Raw genomic sequence first — 16517 nt, 5'->3', positions numbered from 1 at the left:
ATGATTACAACCCTGTCCCTCCTTGTCACCTCCCTGATCTGTTTCCTCATTTCAAGGTCCCCATCAGATTTCTGGTCTGGAGGACGATAGCAGGCCCCCAGTATTACATCGCTGCACAAGCCTGGTAATTTAACCCACAGAGATTCTACGGTGGAGTCGGACCCACCTTCAATCTCTACTTTGCTGGATTCTATCCCTTCCTTAACATAAAGGGCCACCCCACCTCCAACACGCCCCTGCCTGTCCCTCCTGTAGAGTTTATAGCCCGGGATTGCGGTATCCCACTGATTCTCCGCATTCCACCAGGTTTCCGTTATGCCCACTACGTCAATATTTTCCCTTGTCACCAGACGTTCCAGTTCTCCCACCTTTGCTCGTAGACTTCGGGCATTCGCATAAAAGCATTTATACACGGAATGCCCCAGGATGGGCTGCTTATTTGCTCCTTTGTCCCCACATCCTCTCATTGTGCCAAACCGTCTATCACATCCCATCACCCTACCTTTCCCAATTTCTTCTCCTACCCTGCCTTTGTCTTGTTGTTCTCTAACCTCCCCATCCTCATTCCATAGGGATGAGGAGTCCCGAACCGGATGCCCCTTGGCTCCTGTCGGCCTTCCCCCAGGGATCAGTTTAAAAGCTGCTCTGCCACCTTTTTAATGTTATGCGCCAGCAGTCTGGTTCCATTCTGGTTCAAATGGAGCCCGTCCCTCTTGTACAGGCCCCACTTGTCCCAAAACGTTCCCCAGTGCCTAACGAATCTAAACCCCTCCTCCCTACACCACCGTCTCATCCACGCATTGAGACCCCTGATCTCCGCCTGCCTAGCTGGCCCTGCACGTGGAACAGGTAGCACTTCAGAGAACGCTACCTTTGAGGTCCTGGCTTTCAGCTTCCTGCCTAAAAGCCTAAATTTGGCCTCCAGGACCTCCCAGCTACACTTGCCCACGTCGTTGGTGCCGACATGCACCACAGCCGCTACCTCTCCCCCAGCACTGTCTACTAGCCTGTCTAGACGAGAAGTGATGTCCGCAACCTTCGCACCAGGCAGGCAAGTCACCATGCGGTCCTCACATCCGTCGCAAACCCCCCTCTCTATGTTTCTAATAATCGAATCCCCCACTACAAGAAGCCCCCGACCCCCCTCCCGCCGAGGAGTATCCCGAGTGCGCTCGGATACGGGCCCATCCCCTGGAGAAGGGGTCCCCCCTAGGGGATTGTTTCCCTCCTCTCCAGGATGACGTCCTCCAGTTCCGAGACTTCCCACCCGGGCAGCCAAGGAGCTGCACGCCTGAGGTTGGGACAAAGCCTGATCGTCCCCGGAAGTCTCCCCACAGTCCTCCTCTGGCTGCCTGTGCTTCTCCAGGTCAGCCACCAAGGCTTAAAGGGAGCGGACGCGTTCCTTGAGAGCCTGGAGCTCCTTGCACCGAGGACACACCCATGACTTATGCCCCAGAGGCATATAATCATACATGTGGCACTCGATGCAGAACACTGGATAGCCCCCACCCTGCTGCTGGCTGTCTGACTGCATAGCTTTTTTGTTGTTGTTGTTGTTGTTGTTTTATTTAGGGGTCCTTTTAAAAACCGTACACTGGATAGCAGCCCTTTTCTCAAGGGAAGAGGAAGGGCAGTGTATGGGGCCCTGGCCTCCTCGCCCTGCTGCTGAACTCGCCCAGATGCTAAACTCTCGTGCCTTACCTGGCACTTAGTTCCCGAGGCACTGGGTTCCCAGAGGCCACACGCGTCTGCAGAGAGCCTCACGCGATGGCCTGCCTAGCTTTATACTCCTGGCTGGCTCCTCCTCCCTCCTTCCTTCCTGATTGAAAGGGGGCTGGCCTTCCCAGGTGAGTTTACAAAAGCTCAGGAAGGCAAACAGCTGCTGATGGGCGTGACCTACTCTGCAGGCTTCTGAATGGACTGCTTGGATTAGCCTAATGGGGCTCTTAATGGGTTGGGAATTGGCCCTTCCTAGGTTCTTTCCCTCCTAGTTCTGTTCTCTTAGGCTGCACTGTTTTTGTAACCTCAAGCTAGTTTTTATTTGGGTTTGTTTAATTATTTATTGCTCTCTAGATCCTGTGTCCCAATTTACTGACCTGTTTAGGTTATGTTCTAACTTAAATTAAGTTTAACCTGGGTTAAGTATAGGTTTAATTTAACAAGTAGAAAAACCTGCTTTCCACTTTATCCTCCTCCCTTCCTTCGATTAGGTGCTATCTTAGAATGAGTCGAACTGTGTGGGCCCATCTGGCCCAGCCTCTGTGTCTGGTAATATGTCCATGCATTAGTCCTGGGTGGAGAAAGGCCTTTCCCATTCCTGCAACCTGAGTTCTTTTAGTTAACCTGGATTAACCTGGATGGATTTAGTTTACCATGGATTAACCTGGAACCTTCTGCATGCAATGTCTGTGTCCGCTCTGCTAGAGGGCCTTCCTAACCAGGAAGACCACATTCTTTTTGCAAATGTGTCATGCACAGAGCTTTTTCTGGAGCTCAAGATAAGTAACCTCAGTCATCTCCTCTTTTCTCAGAGCAAACCTGTAAGGCAGGTTGAGCTGACCCAACCCAGGTATTGGCAGTATTTTTAGAGACAACAGTGAAGTGACAGGTGCATCCCAGAATCACTTGCAAAGCTGTGGGAGAGGCTGAGGTGCACTGCCTGGCATGTGCTATATACAACCACTTGGGTAGCAAAATGTCTTCAGTCAGCTCTGGAACCAGCACAGTCGATCCAGAATAATTAAAGAAGCGGTTCTTAGTATTCCCTGTTCATTGAACTGGAGTCTGTTTAGCCTTAATGCCCTTCTGCCTGGAACAGCACATCTAAAGGTGTTCATCCAACAAGATGGCCTGCTACTCCCACTCCCCGCCTGCCTGCCCCGGGGCTGCCCACTGCCTGCCCTCCCCCCGCCCAGGAACGCCTCCTCCCCACCCACCCCAGAGCCTTGCATGGACCCAGCTGGGCTGATGCAGGACTCTCCCTCCCTTGGCTTGAAGGCTTCTGCCAGCCTCCACAGGCCGATACGGTTCTGCACGCTGGCCTTGCTGACTCTTGAGAAGGCATAAACGTGCCTTACAGCAGGTTTATAACCCTCTTGGGCCGGTGCAAGGGACTTGCGCCAGCCCATGTTCACCTCAGGATTGCGCTGTTAGTGCCAAGGGAGAAGTCTCCCTTGTTGCTGTTGTGTGCTTCTCCCATGTCTGTGTTTGAGTACATCAGAGTTGTGGGTACTGAACTGTTCTTGGGATTAGAAAATGTTTTCTCAGAAAGTTTGTGGAGAAATCAAATCCACTTAAGTCTGTACAAGGAGGATCTCTCATGGCTGCAAGCACTAATGTGGAAATTGAATGGCAAAGCCTACTGTTGGAAGCTGATAAGGTTCTCCGTATCTTTGAAATGTTAAGGAAGGCCTTTGTATGCAGGGGCAGGCTGCTTTGGTTCCTTGGCTTTTCTTTAATATATAATCACCAGAGCCTTTTTCATGACATTTTGCCATGCCAATTGACGGCAAAGCACTAACGAAGGAGTGTGCCACAGGATCCCTTTGGGAGGGACTGTAGCTCAGTGGTAGAGTTGAAGGTACCAGATTCAGATTCCAACATCTCCAGGTTGGATGGAGAAAAATTCCTGTCTGAAACCCTAGAGAGCTGCTCCCAATCAGTATTGACAATACTGAGCTGGATACACCAATCATCTGATTCAGCAGAAACAGCTTCCTTTGTTTCTGTGCTATTGGGAGGGTGCTGGGGTCTCATCATACTGAGCACAATCTGCAGTTGGTGCCCCAGATGTCACAAGAGCGGTATTGTGGCACCTAGATGACAACCTGGATTGCTTGTGCAGTCAGGTCAGCCTGACTAAAGTTGCAGCTAAATCCATCCCCCCAAACAGGAATTATTTAACTGAGAATGCCTGTACTGTACTGATCCTTCAGGAGATGTCCCTCTCACCATTAGGGGGCAGGGCCAAACCAAAGCATTGTGACTTCCTGCTGTAGAGAACATCCTGCCCCCAGACCGTCCTGGAGAGCTGGAACATCCCTCCTTCATCATCCTGCAAAACAACTAGGATCATGGAGTTGAGAATCCTTGGAAGACAGAAAATAGATCATACAAGGGCAACAACCATGTACATGCAGTATTGAGAAGAACAGTATATTCTCAGTATATGCTGAGAAAAAAAGGGGAAGGCATCCAAGTAGAGATACATCATAGACTAGAGTCCACTGGAAACCTGAGCAACCTAGTTAGTTGGCAACCTTCAGTCTCGGAAGACTATGGTATCATGCTCTGGATGGTGGTTCTGGCACAGCGTCTAGTGTGGCTGAAAAGGCCGATTCGGGAGTGACAATCCCTTCCACACCGGGAGCAAGTGCAGTCTGTCCCTGGTCTGTCTCCCTGGCTATGGGCCTTCCTTCTTTGCCTCTTTGCCTCAGACTGTTGGCCAAGTGTCTCTTCAAATTGGGAAAGGCCATGCTGCACAGCCTGCTTCCAAGCGGGCCGCTCAGAGGCCAGGGTTTCCCACCTGTTGAGGTCCACTCCTAAGGCCTTCAGATTCCTCTTGCAGATGTCCTTGTATCGCAGCTGTGGTCTACCTGTAGGGCGCTTTCCTTGCACGAGTTCTCCATAGAGGAGATCCTTTGGGATCCGGCCATCATCCATTCTCACGACATGACCGAGCCAACACAGCCGTCTCTGTTTCAGCAGTGCATACATGCTAGGGATTCCAGCTCGTTCCAGGACTGTGTTGTTTGGAACTTTGTCCTGCCAGGTGATGCCGAGGATGCGTCGGAGGCAGCGCATGTGGAATGTGTTCATTTTCCTCTCCTGTTGTGAGCGAAGAGTCCATGACTCGCTGCAGTACAGAAGTGTACTCAGGATGCAAGCTCTGTAGACCTGGATCTTGGTATGTTCTGTCAGCTTCTTGTTGGACCAGACACTCTTTATGAGTCTGGAAAACGTGGTAGCTGCTTTACCGATGCGCTTGTTTAGCTCGGTATCGAGAGAAAGAGTGTCGGAGATCGTTGAGCCAAGGTACACAAAGTCATGGACAACCTCCAGTTCATGCGCAGAGATTGTAATGCAGGGAGGTGAGTCCACATCCTGAACCATGACCTGTGTTTTCTTCAGGCTGATCGTTCCACATGTAACCCATCACCCAGAACAGTGAGATGCTGAGCTTGCTATAAGAGGCAGATGGAGTGCTGGGATCACCCCTCACTCCAGAAAACACATCCCCAGCACCATACTTGGTCTTGTGGATGCTGGGACAGCTGTTGCTGGGCTTGCCATGTTCTCCCTCTCCCCCATCTCTTGTGCAGTTGGCACAGCATGGGCGCAGCACAAGGCAGTAAAGAATGTGTTCTACCTGACTTCACCCAGTCCATGAAGGATGAGAAGGGGAGATCGCAGCTAGGGGGCTAGGTCCCTGTGAGGGAAGGTGCCGAATGTGCAGGCCTGCCAGAACCTTCCAAGCTAGCTAGGGTGGGTGAAGCAGATCAGGGAGTTCTGCAGGTCTCCCACAGTTTTACCACCACTGTTGTGATCTGAGCATGGCAAAGCCGAGCCCCTCTTGGCTATTGCACTGGCAGGGCTGGCTATAGGGAGGTGCTGGTGAGATGATTGCCACATTTCCCACCAAAAACACTTTGAGGGCTCCAAGGCTGCTGCTGGGTGCCCTCCTCTCTGTCATCCCTGTCAAGAGTCCCTGCCAGGCATCTAGGCCTCCCTCATGCAGTAGGGAAAAAAACCTGCCTGGCCCAAGTCGGCATGTAGGCCACAGATCTCCCTCACACAGTGGCACAGGGAAAAAGGTAATTTTAGGCTGCAGCCATGGCTACAGAAACCCCTCTGAACACCCCCCCCCCGCTTGCCTGTGCGAGGACCTAGCTCTGACTTAGGAGACAGGGGGAGAAAAAGGGTGAAGAGAAAGGAAAGAGAGAAGAAGGGAAAAAAGTAAAGAAAAATGCAGAGCAACAGAGCTCAGAGGCAGGGCCAGTCTGGGGTCAGGATGCCCTCTACAGCAGGAGGAGACTATGCTTTGGATTCTTGGGAAGGGCATTGCCCAAAGGGTCAGGAATGCCCCTCTTCCTCTACCAGAGAATGATTAGTTCTCTGACATGTCCATCCATGTGCCAGGGGAAACGAGTGGGGAGATTACGTGTCTTGTCAAGGTGGCACGTGCCTAAGCCTGGTGCAGAAGGGAGAGGAGGTTCACCTACCCTTGTTCTCCCCCAGCCCACCCAGTGCATTTGTATAAAATTGCCTATGGCAGCGATTTGCTCAAACAATCTTGATTTGTTTTGACTCTGCCACAAGGGAAGGCGGCTTATCTCGCTTCTCAGCAATACTGTATTCCTGAAGAGAGTGTTTAGCCCACTTCCTCCATGAATTATACAAAAGGCAGTCAACTGTTTAGCTGGATAGCACTGTTAGATCTGTATGGGCCCAAGTCATCAGTTCTTTTCTAAATGTTTGCTGAGAATTTACAAAGTCAGATTTTTAGTCTTGATTTGTTAATCTTGTAGAGCAGGATAGTCTGCCTTTAACAGGGAATGGGGGGGGGCGCTGCCTTTTCCCTCCTATTCTGATTTATCTGAATACCTTTATTTCTTCTCCCTTCCAGGATTATGGGCTGCAACAACTGCATCATGGGGCCACCACGGCCAATCTGCGAGCTCTGCTTTGCACAATGTTACTCCTCTGTTACTATACCTTCCTTACATTCATCTTAGGTAAAGGCATGGGAGTGCCTTCCCTCCAGTTTGAGGAGCAAGATAGAGAATGGTGACTTGTGGGGAGGCTGGCACCAGTAGAGGTCAGGGATCCGGAACCCAGTTTTCCCCACTGGATTGTTTTCCTATTTATAGGATTATCCCTGCTGCAGAAGTGGGAACAATGCGAGTTCATTTGAATTTGCATGAACAACTCTAATTGCAAAATTAAGTCACAGTGTGGTATTTGCAGAATGGAGGAGAGTGTACAGTGTGGAGTGGTGAAGGTGCATGAGATGAAGTTAGCATACTAATGAAGCATGAGCTGGGAAGTCCTTGGTTCACACTTTCCTGCAGCCTTGAATTCACTGGCTGGTCTCAGGCAAGTGAAACATGGGGATGTTAATGCTAGCCTGCCTTATATGGTTGGTGTCAGGATTACTGAGATAATGTGCATTAAATGCTTTGTCTTGAAATGTACTATGTAAATAATATTTTTAAAATATTTATTAGAAGTGAGTGACCTCTTGCTTGGAAGCAAGAGATCTTCAACACAAGCCAGGTGGCAATCTTGTTTTGGTCATTGCAGTGCCATTTGAAGAGAACAGGCAGGGAATGGTACTGAAGCCTTTTCCCTTTTGGAACTGCTGGTTCCGATCCAGATCCTAGAGAAAATGTAGCTGAAAGTTTCAGAACTGGCTTCCCAGCCTTGCTTAAGGTCAGGAGCAGCCTTGACAGCTCGAGTGACCTATGAAGGCTCCTTGGTGGAACAATAGTTTCAAGGATGGACTGGCAGTGCCTCCAGCATCCTTTGTCGTTTTGCAGAGGTTCCTGGAATGAACATCTTAAATATAATGGTGCACTCCTTTTGGGCAGGAAAATAACTCAAGCTTGCTCTGCCTAAGGTTATTGGGGAGGGGGAGCCTGCCCCATGGGAGATAGACTAATTTTCACTCTCTCTGTGCCTCTTCTTCCAGGGATTGGTGAAGATGACTTCACAGAGGCAGAGGCCCTGCTGAGTCCATACCTCTCTCGCTACCCAAAGGTAAGAGACTAGTTGGATGAACTCTGAGATGTGCAGCCCCATCTCCTCTCTCACCTGGAACCAGTGTACGAATAGTCTGCTCTACAGAAATCTCACTGGAACCTAGAAATAGGATACACTACTTTATGCTTCTGGGAAGGGTCAACTAGACTTCTGCTTGGAGGCTGCAGAGCACAGTATTGCATCTTCTGGTCCAGGATTTTACCTCTCTTCTACAAGCATAGCAGTATGTAGAACGGACTGCATTATTTTCAGGCTGCAGGGGCAGGACCATGCTTCTTAATTCTCCCCTCTGTAAGCATCTCTCTGCAAGTAAAGAATCTAGCATAGCTGAGAGAAGGGAATGAGAACTTTTGTTCCTGATGTTCCAGTCTTCTTTTTGTTGGGGATTTAAGAAAAAAAGCATATGAGAGAACATTCAAAAATGTCAACTGACAGTCTGAAGTGGCTGATCTTCATCTCAAGACTCTCACACCACTCTATTGCATGTACTGGTCAAGCACACAACTTCTGTTGGGGGTAGACCTTTAGGATTATCTTTCCTTGCTTAGACTTTGCACAATTCCTGGTCATTGAACATTGCCCCCTCCACTGAAGTTGCTGTAAGTGAATGGTCCTGGGATGAGCTTCAGATATGGGACTGAGCATTGTGTTCCCTGCAGCTGCTGTGTCTGAGCATTCTTTCCCTCCATTTTTGCAGAGTGCCATTTTCCTGTTCTTTGCTGGGAGAATAGAGGAGATCAAAGGGAACATCAGTGAGGTGAGAAGCTTTGCCTAAGCAGGAGGGTACAGGCAGGGGCCCCTGGCCAACCTGTCTCCCCATCTGGAGGCTGCAGGTGAACCAATGTTTGACTGCCTAACCAACTGTCTTACGTTGTGTTCATTGGCACAGCAATCATGGGCTTGAGTTCTGCATTTCAAGCATTTTGTCCCTGACTGCGAGAGCATCTGCCCCTGTCTTGAGAATTGTGTCCAGAACAGAAAGTTTTCCACACTTGTGGGACTTCGCACTGAGACTCTCACTGTTCTCAATTCCTGAAATGTTAGTGCCCAGCTCCTGCACTTTTACGGAATCATGGTGGATGCACATCCCTAGTCCCAGCCCTGTGACAAGATTGAGAATCTTACTTCCTGTGTGTTGCTTCCAGTCTATGTTTGGCAGTGAGAGGTCCTGAACTGCCTCTGCCCTTCACCATCTGTGTCTGGGCTGACTGCCTCTTGGCTCCTCCATCTCTTCCTAGGCTATCAGAAAATTTGAGGAGGGCTGCTCAGTCCAGCAGGCCTGGAAACAGTTTCATCACATGTGCTACTGGGAGCTGATGTGGTGTTTTGCTTACAAAGGAATGTGGAAGATGGCCTACTTCTATGCAGACCTGCTGAGCAAGGAGAATCGCTGGTCCAAGGTAAGAAATGTGCACAAGGGGTTAACAAGCAGCAGGAGTGGTTGGGGAGAGGGAAGGCAAGACATTTAAAGGGTTAACAAGCAGGGTTTCTTATAAGCCCAGTGTCCTTCCTGGAAAATGAGATCCTTCCCCCACTAGTTAGCTCCTTTCTAGATATTGCAGTTCCTAATTCCCAGGACTACCTGGGCATCTGTACAACTAGAATAGCAGAACTGCTGCCAGTTTTGAGGTCTGAAATTCAAGACAGGCCCTGGAATAGAGTCGCTCATATCAAGTATTACCTGAAAGTACTTTTTCCTAGCTTTTTAATAAATGCAGGGCCAGCCCAAGGCATTTTCAGTTTGCTGAAACGATTGCCAGCCAAAGGGAAGAGGTGGTTTGCTTGCACAGCCAGGCTGGTGCCGCCCTCAGACGGGGCTTCTAATGGAATTAGAAGAATTCCACTTGAGAATCTCTTGACATGGTTTATCTTCCCTTTCTCAGGGTCCTATTTTGCAGACAGGGAACTGAGACAAGTACTGACAAGTACTGACTTGACCAAAGTCAAGTCTTTGGTTGACTCTTACCAACAAAGCTTCCCATAATTTTGCTCCCCTCTGGAAGAGAGTATTTCTGAGCATAGTCAAAGTGCTTAGTCACCACAGCCAGGCCCTGTGCCCCCAGACTTCCCAGCATTTTGAGCCCTGGAGCCTCTCTTTGCATATGCTACTCCTCTCTTTCTCTGTCCCCCTCCATAGCTAGTTCCTTGAACTTGCAGGCTATGAATGTCTGGTAGCTAATTATGCCTGCAGATGAACAGCTTTCCTTTTGTACTCTTCTATCCCCATCCCAACCCAGTCAGAAAAATTCCACCTGCTGGGATTCTCAGGTTGTCAGAGCCCCACAAAGAGATCAGCCACTGCGATCCTTCCCTTCTCGCCCACTGAGTTCCTTCCCTTCTAGAAGTACTTCTTGCTCCCCTGCAGGCAATGTACGTGTACATGAAAGCTGCCTTCCTTAGCATGCTGCCTCTGGAAGAGCCGCGACCTTTTGGTGAGAGAGAGGTTGAGCTCTTTAGGTAAGAACCCTGCTTCCTTGCTTGCTTAAGAGACTGGAGGGAGGGAGAGCTCAAGCAGAGGCCTGGGCCCATGACAAATCCTTGTCCCCTCCTACAGGCCACAATTTAGGCTCTTGTTAGTTTTTATGTCCCTGAAACTGGTTTGCCATGGTGTGTTGCTGTGCAGATATACTTGTACAGGAATTGTCCCTGAATGAGTCTTGCAGAAGAGCTGAAGTGTGACTAGTGTCTGTCGGCAACTGATATCTGGTGCTGTCACTAGTGGGGTGGCTTGGATGAGCATCCCCCAGGAATCCTTGCAAACTGGATTAACCCATTTTTGCCTGGCCCACAGGTGTATACATTTGGTACTTGTAGCGTATATGCAATGTTGAGCAGAAATGTCTCCAGAGAGCAAAGAATCTTTTCAACTTCTAAGAGGATACGCCTTTGTAGGGAGGCTTACATTTCTGTCTGTTTTTGCATTGTAGGCAGGTTTCCTCCTTCAAGCAGAAGATTGCAGGGAAGTCTCCACCCACAGAGAAGTTTGCCATCCGCAAAGCAAGACGCTACAAAGCCAGTGAACATGTTCCCTTGCCGGTGCCAGCCCTGGTGAGGAAGGGAAGTGTGCCGGATGCTTGTGGGTGGAACTGTGTGGCCACTGTGCCCCTTGGGAGCTGTCTTTTGGAGTGGGAATGTGGGATGTTGCGGTCTTGAAGAAGGGGAAAAACAGTTCATGGCCAGGCCTTGCTGCCAGATTTAAATTGGGTCATGGACCACATTCTAAAAATGAAAAGATGTGTGCAACCTTTCCTCCATTATCATTATGTGTGCTTTCTCCTGACACCTCATGTGTGCAAGCATATTTGCACATATACCTACATATGAGAAGCTTGCATCCACCCACCTTGTCTAATTGGTGGATACTTGGTTGCACACCACAGTGGCATATACAAATCTCAGGAAGGCAAAAAGCCTGTTTCCACATTCCAGGTTCCCCCCCCCCCCCCGTGTGGCCACTCACAGCAGATGGGATTTGTCAAGAGATAACTTGTCAGCTGTGGAAGTGAGCAGTGTTTTCTGGCATGGCCTGTCCTGCGGCCTCTGTCATTGGGACCCTTCTTAGAGCTGCACAGTGAGCTGGGCCTGTAGCAAAAAGAAAAATGGAGGATGGTCACATTTTACTAGGGTAATCGGGGGAAGTGGTGAAAAGACCTGATTTGGCCCATGGGGTTGATTTTTTCCATCTTTAGCATGAATAGGGCTTAAATTGAGCTTAACTTTGAAAACCAAGTCTCAGTCCTGGAACTTATAAAAAGAAGTGGTAAAGAGTGCTCCTAAGTCCACGCAGAGTGCTTTCACTCTTGCTTTGAGCAATTGCACCCATCTCCTATCTCATTTATACTACCTCATCTATACTTCGATTGGTTTCTAGGTCAGAAGGGGTAGCTGCTATGCTAGCTTGAACATCAATACCTCTCTCTCTCTTCAAGATATTTTAACTACTTTGTGTTTAGCAGGCCAGGAGCCAGGTCTCCTCCTGGGTTCTGTCCCTGAAACATTTTACTCCCACCCAGTTGTTGCCGTGCAGGTGTGTAGTCACAATTTACCTGTGTCTGTCCTCTTCCTCAGGAAATGATGTACATGTGGAATGGATTCACAGTCCTGGGCAAGCAGCAGGAACTGCTAGAGGGGACTCTAGAAACGCTGACGCAGGCTGAGAAGCGGTTGCAAGAGATGCCAGGTAATACACTGGTTTTATGGGAATGTCAAAGTGGGATTGGGGATAGAAAGCAGACACAGGGTGCTAAAAGAGTCCTAAATTCTGTTCTGTGTTTTTTGTTTGCATATTTGTCACATGTCTAGGCACAATATAGTCTAGGCACAATATAAGTCTAGGCACAATATAGAGAGAAGTGCAAAATTCTTTGCCAAGAGAAGGCTGGATTTCATTGATCATCAGAGCAGTAAAAGGAGTGTTGGGTTAAGTACTCAAGGACTGAAGGCCAAGCCAGAAGTCTGGGAGCACTTCCCAATTCTTCTTAATTTTCAGCTCTGTGGCAGAAACTGACCTTTCATTTTGAGAGAAATTTCTTTGAAACAATGAGATCTAGAAATCTATCCCCTTAGAATAAACCCAGAAGAACACCAATCAATGTGGGCTGGCTCCAGAATTTAGAAGCCCTTGACAAGGTGATCGCTGGGCCTCTTCCTTGCAACTGAGGCTCCCCTTGCCTTACCACTGCAGTGGATGCATATTTCTTTCATTTTGGGCAGGCCAGTGGCTGTTGCCCCCATGCATTGCAAGCACCACATCCGCTGTCACGGAAAGGGAGGGAACCCACATAGCTGGAAGATGCTGACTGGGCCCAGTCCACCTCAGGGTGCCAGGGCAGGGCATCAGCAGTATCCCTGCATCCCAGCATGTTGGACCCTCAACAGCTTTTGAAGGGTTCCTTTTGCAGGCACCAGTCTGCAACGAAGGTAGCAATATTTTGTACTGGGCGATACCTAATCACACCTTGATCCCTGGAAAGACGATTGGGGGGGCTTTCCTCCCTGTGGGACAGCTGGCAGTAAGTGCTTGTGTGCTTCTTTCTATCTGGCCTGTTCCACAAGGCGTGGCTGTTCTACTTCACAAGCAACCTTGGCATATGTTATGGGTGGTCAGGGAGTCCATGAGGGGAAGACTGTTCATGTCTATGGGATTAGAGCAATTTGCTGCCAGAACAATACGGATGCATACCTTTCTCAGAACCCTTTAAGGGAGGGAGCAAGGTGCAAAAGAAACTGCATAATTTGGTTGACTTCTCTTGTGTTTTTTTTCTTCTCCCTCACCCCACCTCACCCCACCCAGCCAGTGAGTACCTGGTGGATGACCAGTGTCTGGTTCTACTTCTCAAAGGTCTAGTCCTCAAGCATTTGCACAGTTCAGCTGAGGCTGAGGCCTGCTTCAGTGCTGTCCATGGCAGGTGAGAGGCACTAGATCTCCCATTCTCTTTGGAGAGGTATATGGGTTTGGGAGGTGAACTCCAAGTTCCCCTAAGGTAAGGATGCTGGTTGTTCCTGGCAGAAGAGAGAGATCTCTGTGACCCCTCTCCTTAGGCCCCATAGTTTGAAGGTTCAGGGTAGGTTCTGAACACCACTCTTGCTGGTTCTTCTTACTGTAACGATGGAAAACAAAATTTTTTCCATTGAAAATATGGAAAAAGGTGGGAGAAACCAAGGACAGATAGTTAATGGTTCCTCTCCCCAATCTGCGCTTGTCTCCGACTCCTGGATAAAACCCAAAGGCTGCGGTTTTCAAACTCTCCGGGAGTTTGAATCCCGCAGTAAGTCTTTGCAGGAGGGGGAGGCAGCAGGGACAGGGGGAAGGCAGCGACGCGATCCCCAGTATCGCGTTGCTCAGGGGGCTGCTGGGACTGGGATGCACTCACCCAGGGGATGAGTGCAAAAGCGGAAGCGGAGCGCGATTGCCCCACTCTCCCTTTCCCTGACCTGGGGAGCCCTACAGGTGCTCACACAGGGACGGCTGCTGCAGGGACTGGAGGGTGTACCCCAGTCCCTGCAGCCCCGTCGGAAGGGAAAGCGGAGCAATTGTGCTCCGTTTCCGGTTTTGTGGAGCGGGGCGTGATCACTCCGCTTTCACTTTTCCTGACCTGGGGAGCCCTGCTGAAGGTTGTGCAGGGCTCCCCGCATCCCCGGGAGGCTGCAGGAGGCTCGGGCTTGCCTTCCACCTGTTTCCTGGCTGCCCCTGCCCCTTAAGGAGGCAGAGGCCAGTTTGAATACCACTGCCCAAAGGGAATAACTTCCAAATAATAGAAATGCATCATTGTACAAAGGTCGATTAGACTTTGCCTCCCACATTCTTTCACTACTCCAGCATTGACAGAATATGGCCTGGCTGCTATCATTCCATAAAACTTCCAATTTACCTACATACCCTTATCTGTATTCCTCTGAAATCACTAAAGTCTGTTTCCCATGCATATTCCACTTCTTAAACCTCTGCCCCAATGCATACATTTGTTGGATTCCTTAGATCAAGATCAGATGAATCTCCAACAATTACAAAATAAACAGGCTCACCTCATTTGTTTGCCCGCCTCTTTGCCTACAGTGAAAAGAAGATCCGGTATGATCACTACTTGGTACCCAATGCACTTCTGGAACTGAGTCTGCTGTACGTAGCACAAGGCCGTAGTGAAGAAGCTGTGCGCCTGCTCCGCAGGGCCAAGTAAGTGAACTTCCAGTCCATGCCATAATGCTTTGCTTTGCGGAAGAGGGGAAGCTCTTGCTATTAGCTACCCAATAGAATAGCTGTATTCTGGAAGACCTGATAAATCACATGGAAGATAGGAATGAGGATCACCGTCTATCCTTTTTTTGGTCTAGTCCAGGGGTGCCCAAACCCCGGCCCGGGGGCCACTTGTGGCCCTTTGGGGCTCCCAATCAGGCCCTCAGGGAGCACCCAGTCTCCAATGAGCCTCTGGCCCTCCAGAGACTTGTTGGAGTCTGTGCTGGCCCGACGCAACTGCTCTCAGCATGCGGACAACTGTTCAACCTCTCATCTGAGCTGTGGGATGAGGGCTCTCTCCACTGCTTGCTGTTTCATGTCTGTGATGCAGCAGTGGCAGCAAAGGAAAGGCTGGCCTTGCTTTGTGCAAGGACTTTTATATGTCTTGAGCTACTGCAAGACCTTCATTCATTCATATAAGTTCCATCTCTAATAAATTCATTTATGTAAATTTATTCAAATTTTAAATGTAAATTAATTCTTTTTTTTCTCCGGCCCCTGACACAGTGTCAGAGAGATGACGTGGCCCTCCTGCCAAAATGTTTGGACACCCCTGGTCTAGTCAATAAAGATCCATTCTGGCAAATAGCCAGAGTAAACACAAATGTGTGAAGCTGCCTCATATAGAGTCAGACCATTGGTCCATCTAAATATATTGACATTAAATCTGGTCAAGACCGAGATACAGTTGGTCAGAAGAGCTACTGAGTGGAGCGCAAGCCAGGTCTGGATGAGGTTGCACTCCTTTTGAAAGAGCAAGTGCCTACCTTGAGGAGGTTCCCATGGATCTGGCACTACTGCTCGATGTCCAGGTTTCAGCTGTGGCTAGGGGAGCTTTTGCCCAGCTTTGACTATTGTGCCAGTTGTGTCATTCCTGGATCATTCAAACATGACTACAGTGACCCACTTGTTGGTAAGGGATTACTGCAATGTGCTCTGCTGGTGAAGACTACCCAGAAACGTAACCACTTCAAAATGCAGCAGCCAGTTTGATATCAGAAAAATGTAAAGGGGCACACATTCCAGCTCCCATTAGCAGAGTGGGACAGGTCAGCATGTAACAACACATCTTGTATACTCCATGTGCCTACTATTTTGCCCTGAAATGTTAATGGGATTTAGTATCAAATGCAGTATCTCAGCTACAACAGGGATTGAGACCGCAATCTCTGTCGTCAAGCGGCACTAGACATAATCCGGACACTCCATAGGGAAGGGGATGTTCTGCTCTGCTGAGTTTCCTAGAGGCAGTGTGCATCTGCTCACTGCCTGTGGACCTCAGACTGAAAGAAATCGCGTCTCTTGCACGACTTCTGGTTTCACGGAGGAAAGACAACCCTCTGGAGAGGAGGGGAGCCGTGCAACATGGTTGTCAGTTGTGTGATCCCGGTATAAGCCAGAACATCGCAAAGTGGCGCACACCTGTGCGTGTGTATCTCAAAGCTGAAAAAGTTATGTTTAATAAGAATAAACATGCAAAATTGTCTGATATGCAAAATTTGGTTTTTTTCTTTTAGCCTTGATGTTACTTTAATCCCAAATGCTCACCTGTTTTTAAATGCTGAATATAATACATATTGCTTTGAATAGTGCATGAGATATGACAGCTTTTGAATGCCTCTCCCAACAGAAACAACTATAAGAACTATTCAATGGAATCACGAACACTGTTCCGGATCCATGCTGTACTGTCCAAGCTTAAGGCCAGCCAGGAGGAAAATGGTGCAGATGGAGCTAACCCTTCTTAGGAAACTGTGTTCCCTGCCTTCTGCTTGGAAGGAAGAGGTAGACTGCTGTTCTTAGGAGCATCTGGACCAAAGAGAGAACTGCCAAAGTATAAGGACTTGTGTTGGCTCCATCCTTGTGGGGTCAGTTCAGAGGAGTGCTTTGTCACCAAATTTGTGTCCCTTGACAAAAGGTCTAGTGCCTGACACTTGGGTGGGGAAATGAATGAGCTTTATCTATCTGGACAAGCCCTCAAGGCCAGGGAGCAATTGGAAATCTTATTTACTAATAAATGAAG

At 49.0% G+C, this 16517-nt stretch overlaps 1 protein-coding gene across 1 annotated transcript in view; it reads left to right on the top strand.

Moving 5' to 3' along the window:
• TTC39A (tetratricopeptide repeat domain 39A) overlaps nt 1-16242 on the top strand; it is a 34694-nt gene extending 18452 nt beyond the window's left edge. Inside the window, exons 9-18 of the mRNA XM_066612690.1 lie at nt 6626-6734; nt 7691-7758; nt 8459-8518; nt 9000-9161; nt 10127-10218; nt 10689-10809; nt 11830-11941; nt 13055-13169; nt 14318-14434; nt 16125-16242. Coding sequence (XP_066468787.1) covers nt 6626-6734; nt 7691-7758; nt 8459-8518; nt 9000-9161; nt 10127-10218; nt 10689-10809; nt 11830-11941; nt 13055-13169; nt 14318-14434; nt 16125-16242 — 1074 coding nt within the window. The remainder of the gene's footprint in view (nt 1-6625; nt 6735-7690; nt 7759-8458; nt 8519-8999; nt 9162-10126; nt 10219-10688; nt 10810-11829; nt 11942-13054; nt 13170-14317; nt 14435-16124) is intronic.
• Nucleotides 16243-16517: the final 275 nt, after the last annotated feature.

The sequence above is a fragment of the Tiliqua scincoides genome, chromosome 2, assembly GCF_035046505.1.
Source record: "Tiliqua scincoides isolate rTilSci1 chromosome 2, rTilSci1.hap2, whole genome shotgun sequence".
Classification (NCBI taxonomy): Eukaryota; Metazoa; Chordata; class Lepidosauria; order Squamata; family Scincidae; genus Tiliqua; species Tiliqua scincoides.
Note: the sequence above shows the minus strand (reverse complement) of the source record. Positions and strands in the feature narration are given on the sequence as shown.